Source organism: Carassius gibelio, chromosome A14 (assembly GCF_023724105.1).
Source record: "Carassius gibelio isolate Cgi1373 ecotype wild population from Czech Republic chromosome A14, carGib1.2-hapl.c, whole genome shotgun sequence".
Taxonomy (NCBI): Eukaryota; Metazoa; Chordata; class Actinopteri; order Cypriniformes; family Cyprinidae; genus Carassius; species Carassius gibelio.
Window position 1 is genome coordinate 10,116,986 of NC_068384.1, and position 21,245 is coordinate 10,138,230.

General features: G+C 37.3%; 1 protein-coding gene across 8 annotated transcripts in view; it reads left to right on the forward strand.

Moving 5' to 3' along the window:
- Nucleotides 1-21,245, forward strand: part of LOC128027467 (protein diaphanous homolog 2) — a 375,948-nt gene that overhangs the window by 234,527 nt on the left and 120,176 nt on the right. For all 8 annotated transcript variants that reach the window (XM_052615104.1, XM_052615108.1, XM_052615109.1 and 5 more), the window contains one exon: nt 12,196-12,325. In XM_052615104.1, coding sequence (XP_052471064.1) covers nt 12,196-12,325 — 130 coding nt within the window. The remainder of the gene's footprint in view (nt 1-12,195; nt 12,326-21,245) is intronic.

The window sequence follows — 21,245 nt, forward strand, 5'->3', positions numbered from 1 at the left end:
ATGTTGAGACAGACATTTTGGGTCTGTCCTTCCTGATGTAACTGATGTCTTCTTCCCTTCTGTCCTTTCTTTTATTTTGGGCTTTCATTCACTATTTTTCATAATACGAGCAGTTTTATGAATCAGTTTTGGATTCCTTCCTTCCTTCCTTGCTTTTGCTGTTCTTTAGACTTTTATTCTTTCATGTTCTTCGTTCTGTTGATGTTTTGTTTGAGCAATCTAATGATTCAGTATTACATTCATTCTTTCATTATTTTCATCCTTTCATCTTTTCTTTCTCTGACCCATTCTTTCTTTTGTTATTTCTTTATCTGACCTGTCAAATGATTCAGTGTTACTGCATTCATATTGGTCAGACTCACATTTACGGAACATTAGTGAAGTGCCTGCAGTGCAGACAGCTTTCCGCTTGAGCACTGATTGGGCAGTTATTGATGGACAAAGGGAAATGCCCACATTCTCAATCAGTCCAGTCAAGTAAATGGCCCCCTACGTGGCAGACCTCAGCCTGCTAACGAGCTCATCAGGGAGGGCAGATCGTGGGCTGACCCGTGATCCGTGACTCGCACAGTCACACTTTGGACCAGCTGTAGATCTCATTTGCATATTCCTGAAGCTTTTTACAGGTTAACATAGTTGTTAACTGAAAAACGACTGCTGTGTTTAAGTTCTTCTGCTTTTCTTTAAACATCTGGTGTTATTAAAGTAACAGCCAACTTTAGTCACTGCCACCAGTGAACTTAAAAGTTTGTGGTGTGTTTTTGGACAGAGAAGCTTGGTTTTCTCACTGCTTATTAGACAAACACTGATCTTTCAATTTTTAGGCAGTAGTAAACCGTCAACTGACTCCTGCAGTTCTAATCACAGGACTAACTATACTCAGACACAATGACAATAAAAATAATAATGAAAATAAATAAACTGCGCTAGATCTAAACTTGTTTTGTAAAGGGCTGTCAATCAATTAAAATGTTTAATCTAACAATTACATGATGTGGCAATTAATTAATCTAATTAATTGGAAATTAAATGTGGCTGTGAAATACCCTCCAAAATATTTTCATATTTAATATCATTATTGTGTTAAATTAGAAAAGTATCAAGTATCAAGCAGCTTTAGTTAGAAACATTTAATTTGATTCAACATAACATTTATTACATTAACATTTAGGCTTTAATGGCCTAACATAAACTATGGATCATAAATTAAATGAAAGTGTACAATGTACAATAAAAAGTTATTCTTGGTTGCCAACATTCTTCTTTTCTTCTGGTTACCAACATTCTTCATTATCTTATTTTATGTTCCATAAAAGAATGTACGTTATACAGGATATAAATATATATATGTGGTGGTAATGTTGTTATAAGTAATTGAGCCATTCATTCATTTGATTCTTTCAAACTGTTAATTCATTTAGGGATGAACTAAATGGCTCTCTTTATGAAATGGCCATTGAATAATTTGTTCACTCGATTCATTTAAAACATGGATTCATTCAGAAATGAATCACAGCTGTTTGCTGCTCTGAGATGCACAACAGTTCTGCTGTAGCTTTGTAGGTAATAGTTTTGTTGGCAAAAACAGAGAATATTGTAGCCTATCTAAAATATTCAATATATAACAATATCTAATATATATATATATATACAAAAATCTTTAATTAATTAAATGAATGCACTTAAATTACAGCCCTTTTATATGTAATCCAGCGTCATACCTGAATGTTTTCTATGATCTCTTAAACATTTAATCACCCTAAATACTGGATATGTGGTTACATGCACTTTTTGAGACAGTATGTCAAGGACAAATTTTGTACATAACCTGATCCATGTCTTTTTTTTGGGGGGGGGGGGGGGGGGGGGGGCTGTCGTATATGAGTGAAACGTGTTTTCATCTATGGAGATCCAGTAGCTTTGACCATCATCTCAAAAGGATGAGACACATAAGGCATTTCGTTCTTTTAAGCTTCAGTTAACTTTAATCTTACAGAAGTTTGTGTGACTGTAGAAAGTAACCTTCTGTTGTGGATTCTTGACTCCCTGTCATATACTTTTCAAAAAAGTAGCTTCTGTAGCGAACATTTGACATATTTCAGGAAAGGTAGACTCAGAGGAATGCACACAAAGATTATGGCAACTTCAAATGAAATCAACCATGTGGGAAAAGGCTTACTCCACAGCAAAGCCCCTTTCAAAGCTACAAGCATGAAAAGGTGTTAAATTACAGATAATATTCATTAAATCTGGATTTGTTCTTTGCTTTTGGGTTTGTTTAAGCATGATACTTTCCAGTAGAGATGTCAGGAGAGTTTACAAAGAGGGAATCTTTATTTTGCCTTTTTTTTTTAGTAAAAAAATAAAAAGTATTTTATAATCTTTCCACAGCAGATCATATTTCTTCAGTCGGCATTGCTTTGTAGTTTCAATCTGTATTAGGGCTGTCAGGATATTAGATTTTTCATATCACGGTTATTGTGGCCATAATAATTCACAATTTCGATATATTGTGATATCTATAGAATCCTTGGGGGCAAATTTACATCAGTCAAATGATTTTTACTTTGTTTATTGAGTTTTTATTTAGCCTCGTTTCCATCAAAATTACCCAGAACAATTATACCATTAACTTTTTTTCATAGGAACTTTTATCTCCCAGATTTGTTGCTTTCTGTGTTTCCACCGCCGTCTAAATTACCGTAAAGATTAGACAAATTGTCTGGTTAAGAAGGTCTGTGCGAATTTCTTAATAGAAAGTATGAACATTTTGGACTTGCATCCTTGGTAGTTTGACTTTGCCAGTTTGACATGGAAGTGTGAACTCCCACGGACGGGATGGCGCAATAAGTCGCATTTATTTAGAACCAAGAACCAAGAGAAAACATTACCATCTACAGCCGCGAGAGGGCGCTCTATGTTTTCAGGGAGAGGCTACAGGAGCATTGAGCAGCATAGAGTGCCTCTCGTGGCTGTAGATGGTAATGTTTTCTCTTGATCCATGTCTCTTGGTTCATGTCAAATTAATTTTGATAAATAAGTCGCACCTGAATATAAGTCGCAGGACCAGCCAAACTATGAAAATAAGTGTGACTTAAAGTCTGGAAAATACGGTTATTGAATAAAGACCAAAGATCAACTGTAAGATTGATCCAAAACATTATATTTTATGTTTAACCACTAAAGAGACATCATAGCAAGCGGCAAATGTCAGAAGGGCTAGCCATGGTGAGACTGCTCTCATCTGTAAACATGAGCACTGAGCTCCCTCTGATCACATGGAGCTGATTGTCACCGAAATCAGCTAAACGCATTTTTAAATAGTTGCTGTATTTATAAATATAACCGCAGATTTTAGTTTTAAACAACTACAATCTCGCCTAAAATACTTTTAAAACTGTACTCCATGACACAATAACAGTAATATTTTGAAAATTCTCCAAATAAATGGTTGAAATCACAATGCAGCGTGAACTCAACCAATCAGCATGTTTAGTTAAGCTGGAGTATTTACATGTGGTGTTATCATAAGAGAACTGTTCATTTTAAATATTATGGTTATATGGTTATCGCTAATACCGGTATATCGTCTAAATTAACACAATATCGATAGTTATTGCTTTAAATATCATGGTTATCGTCAATACTGGTATGTCACAACACCCGTAGTCTATATGTTGGCATCTTGTAGATTGAAGAGATGAAATATACTAGGTTGGGAAGAACACTGTTTTCCCTCGTATATGTTCATTTCTCAGCTTGTTAGAGATTCTCCCAGTGCCGGTTGTCTTTCTCACAGATCTGGCATGGATGGTAAGCTCACGGACAAATGAACTCCCTGAGCTACCTCACTCCCCACCCCAAAACTGCTAGAGGTGTAGCCTGGGGCTCTCTGATTTCCACTTGTCATTCTTACTAAGCAAACTTGCCTCATGGCAGGCTCTGAGCTTTTAGATTAGTCTATTGGCTACCGTTCCAGCCCAGGCTGTCTGCCATTGGTAGGAAAAATATGCCAGTTGCCAGCAGCGTCTCAATATCTCTTTCTTCTGCCATGCCCCTCAGCTGCTGTGTGCTGAAGTGTGACTTTCCCATAGTTTTCATGACTGAAAAACACAAATTACTGCTGCGAAGATCTATGCACAATCAATGCCTGTAAACTGGAGGTCCTTTGGCAAAATGTGTAATTGAGCAATCTGAGATGACAGTCCTTTAGGTGGTCTGAGATTCCTTTGTCCCCGTTGTCTCTCATGTCTGTTATTAGCTAATTGTTCTTGAGGATTTATGTCTTTTGAATGTCTCGATGGAGGGTGATTGTTATTCTGTGGAACTCCTCAACATGCTTCAACGAATATTGAAATGGGTACTTTCAAGTATACTAAGTAGACAGGCCATCTTTCTCTATTTCTCTATCACTTTCCCTTTTTATATCTTTGTTAAGTGTAAAGTTTGAAATGACTGACATTGTGCCTCGATGGAAAAAGAAAAACAATTTCAGACATTAACTTTGACAGTATCCTCATAAAGAGATTCTTCTGAAACATTGACCGAATACAAATTGTAGTATCAGTACAGAAAAGCCACTTTGCATTATCACAGTAAGGGAACAATTCAATTAGGAATGTAACAGCTTTAACACAATGGATATTTCGAAGGCTATAACTCACCATGCTTATCCTGACAACAGGGTGGGCTGTGCTTGTAAATGAAGTTTCCAAATCAGTCACCTAGGCTTTCCTATTGGCAACCCAAGTCCAGACTCGTGAAAGAAATGGTTGGCCAAGTGGTAACACAACAAGCCTCACTGGTAGCATGTGATGAGAAGCACCTGATGCCTCATCGCTTCTGCCATAATCCAGCATCACATCTCTGCTTTGCTAAGACTGATCTTCCCCCGTGCACAATGTTCAAAGCCAGGCCTCCGCAATACAGTGACTGCCTGGATCTTCCACTCTTGATAATACAACCTGATATTGATACACCGATTATCAGCAGATTTTTGTGTCTGCCTAGTTTATGTTAGTTCCTAGCATTTCAAGTTCCAAAACCTACATTAGCATTTTTTTTTTTTTACAATTCATTTAGCAATTTATGTACAATAAAATATTATATTACAGTTAATATAAAAAAAAAAATGCAATTGCTATTAACATATTTTATACTATAAATAACAAATAAGTACTGTATATAGTAAATTATTATTATATGATATTATTTGCTTATTAAATCTAATAAGCTAATAAATAAATAAATAAACAAACAAACACCTTTAGTTTTTAAATGCTGTTATTACCCATATATTTTTAATGATCCAAGGTCACTTTTTCTCTATGACGTGCATGGTGGACCTATACAATTTACAGAAAAATCTGTCCTGACAGCCCTGCAATTTGAAAAATTATTCCAGGGTTATTGAAGTAAAGTAGAGAGACATGGTTTGGAAGATAGAATTATTTAAAATTATTATTTTAATTTTTTTATATGTTTTTGTTTATTTAAATCTTATTTATGGAGGGTTTCAGTGGACCTCTATTAGTGCGCTGCAAGATGCTCTTGTGAATTCCAACTAGCCATATGTAAAGCAGTAAGCTCATTGGCTGCATATGCAACATGAACAAATCAGCTTGTGCAAAGAAGTTTAATGCTATAAAAACAATTAGTTAGCATTGATGATCCATCAGCCTGCATCAACTTTTCATGACATAACTTGGCATTTTGATATCAGCCAACCATTCAAATTTAACCTCAGTTCCTCCTTCAGATCTATATGTCCCTTTGTGTTTCACATTCTTCCTTGGATGCTTTTGTCCTTTTTTGTATAGGTATTTTTTTTTTCAAATAGAAGCCTCTCTAAGGTGTCTCACTTTTGTTCACTCTATCTTTTCCCTCGCCACTCCTCTGAAAGAACCCTTCTGGAAACCAGTATTGTTGAGAGAAATCCCTGATTCATCAATGGCTGGACTCTGTGGAAAAAAGTAACAAACATCTGCGCAATCACAGAGACACAGAAGAACAAGAGGAAAGAGGCATGGGAGTAACAAAATGGAAGCGTCTTGACTGGAAAATTAGTGGAACATCATTATTTAAAGCAAATTAGATTATTCAATTCCAAACAAGATTACCAGATAAAATGACTTAACTGATGTGGTACGTGCCAAAGAATGTCTGCTTCACTAATTTGATAAAAAAAATCTCTCTCTCTCTTTCTTCCTTTCTTTTAACGGGACTCCATACTGTGTTGTCCACTGTTTGCAGAATTGTTGGCTGCAAATCTGCCCACCCTGTGCTCTGCTTCTATTATGTCAACAGGGTTCACCTTACAGTGCTAATCAGCTCACCGTTAGTGTCAGATAGAATTAATGACTGCTTAATCACCTTAAACCTATGTGTTTCACCACTTAAAGGGTCAATGCTTTTTTGCCCTCGATATTCCTCTTATTCACCCTCGCTGTCTTACAGGATAAAATAAGACACATATGCTTTTTTTCAGAACCTAAAGAGCTGGATGCAAAATATAACAGCTATTATAAAGTTTTAATATGAATTATTTTTGTGGCGCACAACTCACAAATCATTTCAGTAGTTTGATGTTTGTATGTTACTAAGGTAACGGCATGATACTCTAATAAGTGCAAGAATCCATGGCACACACATGTGTAAATTAATTATTCTTTAAATAAAAGTAATGCTTTAATACCTGCAGTACTCATAATCAACATTTCTTTCTATTTATCCAAAAAGAGTATCTTTGTAGGCAGTATAATTAAGTTGCCTACCTTCTGGGTCACTTTGCATCAGAAGAGTTCCTGTCTTGATATCCTGTTTCTTTAAGCAGCTCATTGTTTTGGCACAGAGCATTTGTTTAGGTCATTTTCCAATGAAGTGAATCATACAAACCTTAGACCTCAGATGCCCGCTCCTTCGCGGCATAGAGAAAGAACCAAGATAGTTCATCTCTTTCCCTCTGCATAGTGCTGATCTTACTTGGCAGATGAAAACAAACATGCACAGTAGCGGCTTTCTGTAATGACAGTTTGGGGCATAATAATAAACAAATTAAAATTTGAAATGCATGAAATTAAATTGTGATTACCCAATGTGAGCAGATGATTGATCCCCATCTAATGAAAGTGTGAGCGTGCTGCGTCCTCACACGTGTGAAGGGGATGTGGGGAAGCTTGGCTGCGGGGTGTGTGAGGGGGAACGGACACAGTGTGGAGAGAGAGGCCGTGCTAATTAGCTCTCTCAGCATGCATCTCCAGCAGCAGTGCAGTCGCAGTGGGGAATGATTACAGAACAAGTTGCCGGTGCACTGACGTGGAGACACCGGCAGACGCTCACACTTGCCCTCCCACTCTATTCCCGTTTCAACCCACCCATCCCTTGGTAATTCTTCACATGACATTTATTTAACATGCCCGTGTCATTCATTCCCTTATACTTCTTTTGTGTGGTATTTGTCACATGGTTCAAAAACGGTGAGTGGCAGCTGTTTAAACTGGCAGACTGTTGCAGAAGTTACTCTTGCCAACCTTGTTCTAATCCACAGTGAGCTCTTTTGCTCCACAGGAGGCGGAAAAACCATTGTCCAGAACAACAAGTGCCACTGAGGTGTCTTTATTCTCAAATTATGAAGACTAGAGGTCCAGCTGAAGCCAATAAATATCAGAACCTTTAAAGATGTTATTCACAGAAAGATTGAGCATCAGTGGAATATGCCATTCACGGATACCTGGTCGTGGATGCATTTTCAGGATATTCGGGCTCTCGTGAAATGAACCTTGCAATTGCATGTCCATTGAAAATGAGCCCCATATAATGTTCCTCGCATGTCCATGTCAATTATTTCTAACTCAGATTTCGCAGCAGTCATTACATATTCGCCCTCATTTGGTATTCCCTTCACTGGCCATTAGGCTGATGTGATTAGCACTGAAAGTCTGGCAATAATAACTGCCGCTTGAATCTTTCAACATCACTGGAGGTCTGTCATAATGCACAGATTTAATGTGAAAAACAGCAATATACATTGGAACAGTAGGCACCAAAGAGTTCAGTAATTCACTTTAGTGACTTGAAATATAAATAACTAATGTAACAAAAAAAAAAAAAAAAAAAAAAAAAAACATCTTTGCAGAGGTTGAGGATGAGCCTGAAACTGAATTTAATTTGTTTCCCCCAGATACGTACAGGTACGCAGCATTAGTCTGGAAGTTACATTTGTCATGATGTAGTAAAAATGACCTCCTAAAAAGAAACTCCTTTTATTTTAAGTGTTCCAGTTTCAGGCATGAACAATTTAGTTTAATAACTTGAGAAATATATTCTTGTCAATATTTTCTTATATTCTTGTCAAGATTTTCTTGCATTTTCTTAGCAACATAAAGCATATTTTAAATGTGTAAAATGTGTCTAAATAAAGAATAATAATAATAATAATAATAATATTAATTCTGGCAGTGCTAAAAGGAGTTGTGCAAAATGTTTTTTTTTATGCAAATGGTTAACGTGATAATTAGTGTAAATAACAAATAAATATTTTCCTTTTCTGATTACTGTTGACTGAAATAGAAAAAAAAGAAAAGAAATAAAAATGTAAAACTCTTTAATGTGCTACTGATATAATAACCGAGATTAAGCCAGGGTTATTATAGTTGACTGAAACTAAAACAAACTAACTTTTTTATTTTTATTTTTAATATTTATTTTTTTTTTCTGAATGTGTGTACATGTAAAAAAAAAAAAAAAAAAAAAAAAAAAAAACTTTTTTCAAACTAATTTGAACCATTTATTATTTTGAATTGATGTACTGAAAAAGAAAATTATAAAAATTAACTAACCACTAAAAATAAAAAAAAATAAATTGAAGACATGAAGACAGTGAAAATTTAGCATCATTATGGTATAATATACAGCTTCAAATAGAAATCGATGAAAACTAGCACAAAGTTAGTTAACGTGTTGAAAGTTTGAAGGAAGTGTTTTTATTCTAAGGTTGAGTTTTTTTCCCTCTTTTAAAAGACATACTGTGCGAGGCTTGTTTTCTCTGATAGTTGTGGAAATCAGAGGAGGCAGGCATGCAGTACGCATGCTGAGGTCGTCAGCATCGGATGGCAAAGCCTTTAAAGTGCATTATCTCTCCGCCTGCTCTGTCGCTGTTCTGCGCGTTAGCGGCTCAGTGCTGGCTGATTGGTAAACACCCCGTGGCTGAGTGGGTGCAAAACTTAATTCTGTTTAAATAAAGAAAACAACATTAGGATTCAGAAGCAGTGTCGGCAATGTAAAAGTAACAGGTCCTGTTTTGATATCCGCACCGGAGTATTCACAGTTACTTCCACCTGAACTATCGCTAGTGTTTTTAATTCACACATAGGAAGGCGTCGGTAGATCAAACTGCATATCATTTGCAAAGGCACTGACTTTAAATTCAGCCCATATTTATTGTGAATGTGCACACACGACTAGTCAGTGGAGCTTCCACAGCAACCGCAGCAAACATTGTGCTCCTCACAGAGGGCGTGCAAACTCTGCATGAATTCGGTCTCTGTTAAAGTGAAAAGAAAGACCACCATGTTTGTTTGCTTGGATTTTTTGTTGTTTTCCGGTACTCTGTTTTTTTGTTCCAATCCTTGTAAACCAATATTGATTTTAGACAGCCAGCTGCGTGGAAGAGAAAGGGTCATTCCAGAAGAAAATAAACCAGCATTTAGGATCGGGTTTTGTTCGTTTTTTATCCTTTCATTTGTTTTCCTTGTTTCATCTTTAGCAGCGAGACTCTGTGAGGTGCTGCGTGTGTCGTATTATGTCGGAGATTGCAGCTGAGGCATGTCTCTATGTCTGTTCTCATTTATTACCAATCTCTCAGGGAGAAATTGGAAGCGATTTATCTAATGGATGCTGGAACACAGTGGCTTTTTCAAATGAAAACACTCCGCAGGAAATTCCGATAATAATTCACGGATTATTTGCTGGACTTTTTGCTAGGATTCCTCGAGTGTGGCCGATGTGGAGAAAGTGTGCAGTCGTGCTCTCTGATAATTAGATAAATACCATTAAACAGGCTTTAAATCAAGGGGGCTAAATTGTGCCTAAGTCTGAGCTCCCAGCAATTCATCCTACCTGGAAACAGTTGCGTTATAATCTCAGCAAGGCTTTCTCACTTTGAAAAGGATACAAAGGCCTTGAAAGGCTGAAATATTAATTGATATCTGAGACCTCTTTGAATAGGTAATTATACATCACAATGTGCTTAGATTAATATATGTCCTTTGTTTGCATATTAAAAATTGATAAATGAATGCTACTTTTACAAACAAAACTGTAAGCACTTCTTAATCCGGCAAGCTTTTAGATGATTGGTGGATTATGAAATATTGTCTTTGGATGCACAGATTATTACAGATGATTACTTTTTGATTTCTGATCATACTCTGTAAGAATTTTACTCATTTCATTTTGAAAAGCTACCACAATTATTATTATTATTATTATTATTATTATTATTATTATTATTATTATTATTATTATTATTATTATTTGGGGTGTTATTGAATTAAACAGTTTATTTAAAACATAAAAACTCATTCGAAATATATGTATACGTTAAATATTTTGACAGTTTGTAAATTGTCTTCTATGGACTGGGGAATCTTTGCATTGTGAAAAGCCATCTATTTTCCATCACGTCACCTTTAAATGATCACACATGTGATTCGTGTTATAGAAATGCCTGATATTTGTTTTCTTTTGACTTTTATATTACATTTGGTCCGATGCTCTTGTCTCATTTGTTTAAGACAAACACACCCATTGCGATTTATGAAGAGAGAAGAGGTAAAAGTCTGCATCCATTTATTAATTTACCTCATTGTACCTGCCACATTTTTCCAGCGGAAAACTCATTCCTCACCTCGCTATCCGCCGAGACATTTTAGAAGAGAAAATCTATGGGAGACATTATGTGTTGTGGGGAAATGTGCCAGCTGTCGCAAGTTTGCCATCAGTTTGTGTAAAGGTTAATATCACATCTGCTGTGCAGTCCAGCTTGAGGATTCATTTTGCCTCTGCTGCGGGACTCGGCAGCCATCTTCTGTGCAAAACAGCTTTCCTGGAGTCTAGGCTTGACAGCAAACAATCTGTTTGAGTCTGAGAGGGTGAAGAGGTCACCCAGCCCCAGTGCACTGCTTAATGTGGGCCTGCAGCCATGACCCTCCAAATGGAGAAGAGAGGAAGAGCAAGAGCAACATTGCTCCATGTTTGGTTTATCATGTCTCTAGCTTTCAAGCAACAGATTTAGGTCACCAAGGGAACTTGGTTCTTGCTTTATAAAAACAATATTTCCCTTTTTCCTGGGAATCGGTTTCTACCACACGCTTAAAAAATCTAAGCTGTGGTGTTCTAATCAAAAGAGTTTCATTTCAGTGGTGCCGTTTAATTTGATTTAACTATCTTGGTTGGTAGAGGTTGTTTAGTTCTGGTCCAGTTTGTCTGATCCTTGATATGGATTGATGTTAAGAAGAAATTCCGACATTTTATTGCGTACACTATAGCAGCCCGAAGCAAGAGTGTGAGCCGTGTGTATTGATCTAAATATTTCATTTCTTTCATGTCACCTTAATCTTGTAGAAAGAACGGTTGTGGTTTGGGAGAGAAAGATCCTTTTCAAATTAAACGTGGTAAATAAGTAAACGGGGGAAATATGCCTCTGTGCATTCTGCTCCAACCAATTTCAACTTTATTGACACAGCTGTTTGTCAGCTTTCTGTGAAAAATACCTTGAAGTGCTGTTGATGCATACATTTATGAAGTGATCCTGGTTAGACCCAGCCTAAAACATGTTTCTCTGTGGATATAACATGCCTTCATGAACAATTATATTCTATTTTTTTGTCATTTCATCATACTGTGCATATCATTCTACCTACCTCACATTGTGTCATTCTACCTATTTAATCATCATTCTATCTGTAATTCTACATTCTATCTGTAATTCTAAGACTTTTTTATTTTTCTTCATTTTATGTTCTTGTGTGTTTGAATTAGCTGAATAAACATATAAGTATCTGTTTATGTGCATGAATAGTTTATTCAAAGTCCTGGTTCGTTTAAATGTTTCATCATTAAAATTACTGTATTAACTACTGTATCAATTATGCAATTTCATGACTCATTTCAGAATCTTTAATCTCTTCTTTGCAGCTTCGTGACACCAAGTCGACAGACCAGAATACAACTCTTCTGCACTTTCTGGCTGAAAAATGTGAAGAAAAGTATCCTGAGATCCTGAAGTTCCCTGATGAGCTTGAGCATGTTGAATGTGCTAGCAAGGGTAAGAAGATGGATATATATATATATATATATATATATATATATATATATATATATATATATATATATATAGAACAGAGGATTATTTTATTTTTTTACAGTAAAGTTCATGATGTCCACTACAATAACTGTACTTCAGTTAAATATAAAGGGTCCATTCAGCACAGACAGGTCCTGTTGATAGAAAATAAAATGTGTGTGTGTGTGTATATATATATATATATATATATATATATATATATATATATATATATATATATATATATATATATATATATATATATATAAAAATAATATCAAGAATTCAATTCAACTTTTTAGTCAGCTTGCTGCTAAGGAACAATGTAATATTTCAGTAAAATGTCTTAATTTCTTGGCATGTTTGTGATGGCGTTATTAGTGTCAGTTTAGCTGGATGTTTGTTTCAAGCTAGATAAAGATGTGCTTTATTTTGATCCAGAAGTCTCTCCTCTTATTTCTTCCCACCCATAAGCTGTTATCGTGTTTAATCAAACAGAATGCCCTTTAAATGTGTAAAGCCTGGTTAATTGAACAACTAGCTTTGATTTGTGAAAACATTATTACCCCTGATTGGTAGACATCAGCTGCATCCTTCGTGAAAAATATGAGGCTCTGTGTGACCTTGAGACATTTACCCTCATCTCTATACGTCATTCCGTCTACCTGCTTTATGGTGTTCAACAAATCCTTTATTGGTTTTCTCCTGCGGTCTTCTTTTAAGCCATGAGCTTTGAGGCTTTTTATGGCTTTGAATTAGATGAACTAATGTTACAGAGATCAACCCAGGAGTCTGGACACAATTGGCCCCGCAGACTATAATTAGAGCTTTTGCAGAGAATGAAATAAAAGTAGTTAATGGCCAAAGAGCCTTTCTTAATCCTTTGCTATGTGTAAATCCAGCCGTTTCCATCGCTATGAATAGACAAGTTTCATTAGAGCGGTATAGCGCAGTCCTGAGGGTTGATGAAGGAACTATAATGAAGCGCAAGGGGCCCATATGCTTCACAGTATGACCGACAGGAAAGGTTAACAGTCCAAATGGGGAGGTAGCTTAGCAGGGATGGTGGCGGAGTCTCACACAGCCGTTCTGACATTGTGGAATGGATTCTTATTATGGCTTGCAGTGATTAAGAGCTTTAGAGCTTCCCGTTATGCTGAGGGAGATTTCGGTGAATTTAAATATCTGGTTTCTTAACTCTCATTCATTTCTAACAGATTTGGAAAATGAAGACCCTCAGTGAATGCAATAATCTCCCGTATTATTGTCACATGAAATGTCTGTCTCAGTTCATCTCTGTCAGGGGGAAAAATACAGGCATGCATATCCCAGCAGTGGCATAATTTCTCATGTCAATAAGCTAATTTGTCTTTAATTCCATTTGGAACAGTTTGGTTGAAACCCTTGAGCTTTATTTACTTTGTTAGTTACCTAATTGCTTATCTAATTGAATAAAAGTAATTTAGTGCTTTGTTGTGAATGATGCGGTCACTGTTGAATAGACCAGCTGCATCTTTGTCAAGGTACAGTAGATGGCTGAATGAACGCACAAACCTATTTCTTCGAAAAGAGACATTTCAGAGACAATAGGTTTTTTGTTATGTTTTGTTTTGTAAATGGCCTTTATCTAATTTGGAATGATGGTTGAGCAGTTTGTGGCTCTGATTTAGTTCATTAGAGTGAATGCCAGTGGAAGCCAGTTTCAGCTCAGGATCTCACAGCAAGAAATGTCATATATATATATATAATAACTGTGTTAATTCTTAAAATTCTTACTACAAATTGTATGCATTATATTTTAAAGAATGTCACAGTATTATTTAGATATAACTTAATTTATTTATTTTTAAGGTTGAATTTATATAAAATTATTATTTTAATTATATATAACACAATGAGTTATGTATTACACAATGTGTTAATTGATTGCTGTACACTGTAAATATTAGCTTTTGACCATTACATCAAAGGTAATTATGCTTAATGGCAAACAAGTGCTGAAAATTAAATACTGTTTAAAAATATATCATATGTAGCATTTTTAAGACTATTTTAGGCCCTGACTGGTGGTCTTACATGCAATGGATACAGCTAGCCCACCGGGTTAAGTGTTGAAGCAGTCATGAATGAATAATTCAGATTTAGCTAATGATCTTTTTTGAGACCTTTCTGTTCATGTCAGTGGCGAGAGAACATGAATCCGTTTTTTTTTTTTTTTATATAACATAGTAGCACATATTACTTTAACCCTGAGCCACATTCAAACACCACCTCTCATGCTCTGTAATTCCTGCCACCTCTCTTTTCTTATGTTCTTGTCTTTTCTTTTCCACCCTCCTCTCTACTGCTCAGAGCTAACCTTTGGGCTTTCCATCTCTTTTTTTTGTCTCTCACTCCATATTTCTCACAAAGTATAGTGCATTTTTGTCTCTTAAGAATAATACTTCCTCCACTTTATCCCTGTCTCCCCATCAAAGCGGCTTTTTTTTAGGCGGGCAGAGTTACACACCAGAACACAAGAGCCCTGCAAACCCTATCCTGTCCCAGTCTGCCTGTGCCCACAGGAGCACACAGCTATACACCCTGCTGATCTCTGCTGTTGGAGCTTTGTGTAAAGCCCAGACACTCTGATCTACACCAGGATCTTCTCATGCTTCTCTTAATGCATGTAGCTCTGATAAGCTTCCCATCACATGTCCCATGTTTTTGTCAGATCTCTGTGTTCCGGGAGTTTACTTTGCCCCCGACACACATGAGTGCAAACCAAAGCAGGTGATATCTTCCTGTTGCATCAAGATCTGTTCCAAAAGGTTGCGCACACACATTCAATCATCACATATCCATCTGCAAATGTTGGAACTGGCACTCTTAATAGACTTGATTGAAAAGAGCAATCAGTTCTGCCTGATTTACTTGAGACAGTTATTGTCTCTCTTCAGTTCTTCCTTGATTGGTGACTGCAGAATACCTTTCCCTCAGTCCCAAGCCTTCAAATCTCCACAAAGACAATGGAACAGAAAAAGTCCAGGAAAGGAAGTCAGGATGTTTTCCCCTGCTGGCAGATTTTTACACACACACACACACACTTAGAGACACACACCCGTGTGAATATGATTATGAATAAATACACACATACATAAACTTGGGAATTATACAGCTATGACAGCTGGAAATTGATGGCATTGCAAAATATTACTGATTGTTTTATAATTTTCAGTGCATTCTAAATGACACATTCTGATGATGACTGTCACAAGTCATTATTGCCATTTCAACAAAACCTAATTATGTTTGCCAGCTTGGTAACATTACCTTGGAGACGAGATTAAAGCAGTAATTTGCAGCAGCAATGTTCAGTATATCAGAGAAAACCAAACATTTACCAAATATATGATGTAGAGCAATGCAACACTGGCCAAATAGGGCATGTAACCGTCCTGTCAACTGGCTGTGGGTCAGCAGAGGATCATTGTTATGCTAATTCCGAATTCTGTCCTGACAGATTTCAATTGAAACTGCAACTGCTTGCTAATCAATCATAATTGCATCATCCCTTGTATCCTTAAAGCGGCGTCATAATGTGGAATTTGCTTCAGTCTGTTAATGTGATTCAGAAGGATGTTTTTCTAACATGCTTTTTCTATCTCCGTCTGGTTTTATTTTCTCCAGTTTCCTACTGTATGAAACCTATCCATTGCTCAAGGGGTGCAATATCCATTTTGATTTGACCTGACATTTTCCTACAAGATAATCATGATGACAATTCTTCATTTATCCTGGCAGCACAGAGCCACGTAAGGGGTTTTGTTTATAATGTATTAAATATTTGATGCACTCTCAGCAACATAATCTTGGTTTTTGCTTAAAAAACAAAATCAGTTTGGATAGGTATGGATAGATACTGTATGTGCTAGCAATTCCATGTTGACTGGCCACTGCTTCCTGACACACATGATTACATCCCTTAATATCTCTGTTCCAGCCGGCCTGTAAAAAATCTGTTGCCCAGGTAAAGGTCAGAAGCGGTCATGGCCTGCCTCCCCAGGCTGAGCTACTCCTCTGGGCAGAGGAGCTCTCGACTTTCTGTCTCATCCATTACCATCCACCTCCATCAAGGGCGTGTGTTAATTAGAATGTGTTTTGATCATCCTGGGAAGACAGGAAGAAATGTGCTGAGTCTCAAGGAAGGGCTGGGACATGGGGAGCGACCATGAAATCAGAGTGGCATTGTACTTTCCCCTTTACTAATTCATGACGCTCATCCCTCCTGGGCTGCTCCGTTACACCTCCCTGCCTACAAAAAAAGCAGAGGATGAACGCTTGTAGCAGTTCTGCCTGTTATATTACATCACAAACCTGCACATTGTTCAAAATTCTAAATTTTAAAGAGAGTTATATATACATACATGCATACGGTGGAGGTTAAAATTAGAGAACCCCAGCTAGGTTTTTGAGTTAGGGCTATTTCAGGTTAGCCTCCTCCTAAAACACCCTGACCGCTGCCTAGCAACAACCTATCTTCACAATAAATAAATAAGTTTGCAGAGCCCACAGTATGGAAATACATGGCTTCCCCTAGCCTCATAACAGAAGTGTTCCCATAACATTAATCATGGCCTGCATATGGAAAATGAATCAGTGTAATTGTTCCGGTGCTGGCTCTTTTTCGTTCTATTTGTCTTGTCCGTAATGTAAATGGCTGTGTCTTGTTTAGTAACTTTGTTTGCTTGTAAATCATGGAAGTCGAAGCTAGGACAAGAAGAGGAGGAGAGAGGGAACTCTAAGAGCAGAGAGGGTGTCCTGGTGTTGAGCTGCCACAGGAATCAGTTGGCGTTCTGTATCGGTTGTTCTTCATTCTAGAGTGAACTGGAGCACAGCAGTCATAAAGCATGCGATTTGATGATTGTGGTCAAGACCTTGTTTTGTGAAGTGCAAACTGTATGTCAACAGAAAATTCAGTATGCAAGAGTAATGCTCTTGCGAAAGTCCGCCTTCACTCGTCAAGCCTTTGTTATGTCTTTCGTTTGATCGCTTGTGCTGTTGCTCGTCTTCTTCGTAGTTGTGCAACAGAAAATGTTAGGGCAGAAAAAGAAGAAAAGAACCTGCTATGTTAAGTTTTGCCGTTCTTTTCAGTCTTTCATTCTTCAGAAAGGGAGGCTATAAAGCTTCTCTCTAGTGACTGTCACCATTTTTTTCTAAGTGCTCTCTTGACACGCTACTTCAGCCCAGAACAATTGGGGCATTCACTCAGTTTATAATACTTCTGCAAAGACATTTCATAGTTTTCGTGAAATTACATTTATATTATATTTTTAGTGGTAAATGAAGCTTCCAATGCACACATTCAAAAGCATTAAGACGACGCATAATAAAATACATGAAGATGTATAAAGACACAGGTTGAGGCAGAATAAACAGCTGTACAGTATTTGCAGCTTTTGTTAGGTAGCTCGGGTAATTCAATGTACTGAACCAGTAGCAGTGTGTATTGAAAACATGAATAAACTTGATTTATTGTTTGTTTGTATACATGAAAGTAGGCTAGCAAGTTCATACTTTGATTTATTTGATAAGTAGTCATATAATAAACCCCTTTCTACTGGATGCAAGGCGCCATCATCCTCTTGGTGTTTTTTTTTTTTTTTTTTGATAATGACTGGCTGACTGTACATTATCCTTTATGCTGTATGACCCATGCTACCGAAACCAGTCTTGTTCTAGGTAAGTGCTAAATCCTGACCATTTTCAAACCTTTTGAGGAATCAAACAAGTGCTTTTACGCGCACAGACATTCTTACGTCCTCAAGTGCAGCCGGACCTTCACTCTCGCAAGGTCACATTGAACTGCACATCCTCAAAGCCATCTGTAGAAAAGAAATAGATTACAAGAAAAAAGTGTTTTGCTTTATGATACAATCCTTTAGTTCAAGGACACCCTGCAAATGTAAGTATGTGAGTGTATCTCAACATGCCCAACGTTTTATCTGCCCGTCAGTGCTGAGTGGTCCGTTGAGGGAATACCATCTCTGCCACCATGGTTCCCCACCCTTTTGCTTGGTGCTGGGCCTGGATAATTAAAGATTGATAATTTCCCTGGGGACAGAAAGAACAAGCAGGGATCAGGAGTTCAGCCGCATGTCTCTGCGAGGGGGAACACACCGAAAATATATCTGCTGTTAGTTAAGCCTTAAATGGGGTCAGGTTGAATGTTGCTCTGGGCGCTCTCTGTTCCCTGACTGATGTAGGATGATAGAGTCTCAGTGAGAGGAATACTCGCCTCTCGTTCAGCTGATATCTCTCATTACCTGACTGACATATAAGAGTGGCCTTGATTTATCCTGTCATCTCGCCGAATAGTGCTGTTAAATTGCGTTTGTGTCAATAAAGGCAGCTTGCGTTTATAGGCATAAAGTGTATATTGCGGATGAACTGAGATGGCCGTATCAATCCATCCACAGTGTAGATATTGCCTCACAATTTCCTGCTTAATGCAGTCCCTTCCACGAGCAGGCAGTCGGTAATGATGATGCCATTGTGATCGAGAATGGGTGCTTCTTGATGTTGGTGTTTTTGCACCTCTGACCTTTGCTAATAGACCTGAGGAAGCCTGGAGTTTAAACCCACCCTCTACACCCCTCTAAAGAAGGGGCCACCAACTTTCTGCCTTGAGCCACTATTGTGACTCCATGCCAAGGCAGACTGACAATCCAAGGGTGCAATATAACAAATGTGCTCATAAATCAATACAGTATATGGCAAAGCCACAAACAAACTAGTTTGTTGTCCAAGCAAAGGGGATTTTTTTCCTTATCATAATATATATTATATATATATATATATATATATATATATATATATATATATATATATATATATATATATATATATATATATATATATATATATATATATATATATATATAGGGTAGAATGTGGACATAAACTATTTTTATAAACACAGACATTAATTAAAACATTAATTTTGGCAGTTATTTTAATAGTTTGTCATATTTATTTATTAACTTAAGTTCTGTGGCTTTATTATAATGCCATATGTCAAAAATGTATGCTTGCAATGTGAAAACACATCCATGTAATGGATGATTTTGATTGTTCCTGCATGAATCACTGATTTTGAACAGTCATTTGCAGCCACCTTATGATGTAGTGAAAAACAACCAGTGCACACATTGACGGCTATATGCAACTCTATAAAATGTGGGTTAATATTTATTTAAACATATAATATTGTTTATTGCTAATACATGTTTTGCCTTAATACATTCATGTTAATTTATACTTGAATTGTTACAAAATGTTACACAAATTCTATAATCTTTTCAGACTCTAATGAGGTGATTTTTTTTTTCTTCCTCCTGTCACACCTACAAAATACATTCCCCCTGCAGATCAATCCATGGAGGTGTGCCCTACATTTGCTGCTTTGGCTCAGCTCTCCAAAAATGCTGGTCTTATCTGCACCACACATACATGCATGCCAAACATGTTTGGATTAAGATGCTGAGGGCAGCACACTTACACATAACACACACACACACACACACATACATACATAGATTCTGGCACTTTAGATCAAAAGCAAAGTGCACATGTGGGGGGAGTTGGTTACCATTTACAGAATCTGTACAGATCCTGTTCTCCTGGAGGACATCAGAAACTTCCAAGTATATTGCCATCTGTCTATCTATATATCTGTTGTTGTTTATTTTTGTTTTTTTGCTATATTTGCTATGCATATTAATTTCCTCGTGGCCCTATATTTTCAAACCAAGACTTTTCACGCTTTCATTTTGTTGCATTAGCCATCCGCCATCTTCTGTTATGTCTGACTTTGGAAGTGATGTGATGACCACTTGATGTCCAGTGAAGCTGGCTACTCTTATTGTATTTGTTTTGCAGCTGAGGTGAGGCTGACTCTTTAGGGCAGGAAGTCCTCTTTGCGACAGGCTGGCCGGGAGAGTAGACAGTCTGTCATAGGGCACATCAGGAGCAGAAAGCAGGCCTGTCTGCCCCAGCTGTCCCTTTTTTTCCATTTTTTGCCTGTTAGAATATCGGAGAGATGTGGCATTTTGTACCCCCCCCTTCCCCAACCCATTCACTGTCTGGCTGTGCAGGTACGCAGACATGGATGGACACGTGCGGAGAGGCTGACTGCCCTGCTTAGAAATACTGACAGCACATCTGGATGAGTGTCGACAATGCAGCAGAAAATGAAAATAATGCTGTTTGCCAGGCAAGAAATATGCCTTGTCACTGTCAACCCCTCAGTATGCTGGGATTGTTGGACAGGTTGAGGCCAGCTTTTATTTTATTTATTTTTTTGTCTTGAAAGCACTTTAATGTGGCTCCTCTCCCCTTACCAAGCTCTCCATGGGTGTGAAGGAGCATGTCTCATTATTGACTCCCCTACATCCCTCTGCCCCCTCCACCTACCTCTTCCCATTTCGTATTTCCACCTTGTAGCCTGATAGACCTTTTGAGTCCGACCTGTCAGAAGCTGTCAGAATCAAATAGGTTTGAAACAACTCTGAATATCCAGCTACAATGTTTCTTTTTCACCGAATCTCTCTGAATGCTGCAGTGAACAAACAAGTAGTGTTGAATTAGAGTGTTTACCAGATGTGACAAATCTCAGAGAGGCTTTATCAGGGGGACATCTGGAGGCAAAACAATACAGAGAAACAAAAATGGATTGATGAATGAAAAGATAATGCTGTAGTTCTTCAGATGACATGCATGACTAAACCATACCAACGTCAAACATTTTCCTTGGAGGTTATTTCCAAGACAAAACAATCTCATCCTGACAACTTTCTGCAATGCTCCATAAATAGCTTGCAGTAATAGTGCGGTATGCTTTCCTTTCATAAATTTGACTTCA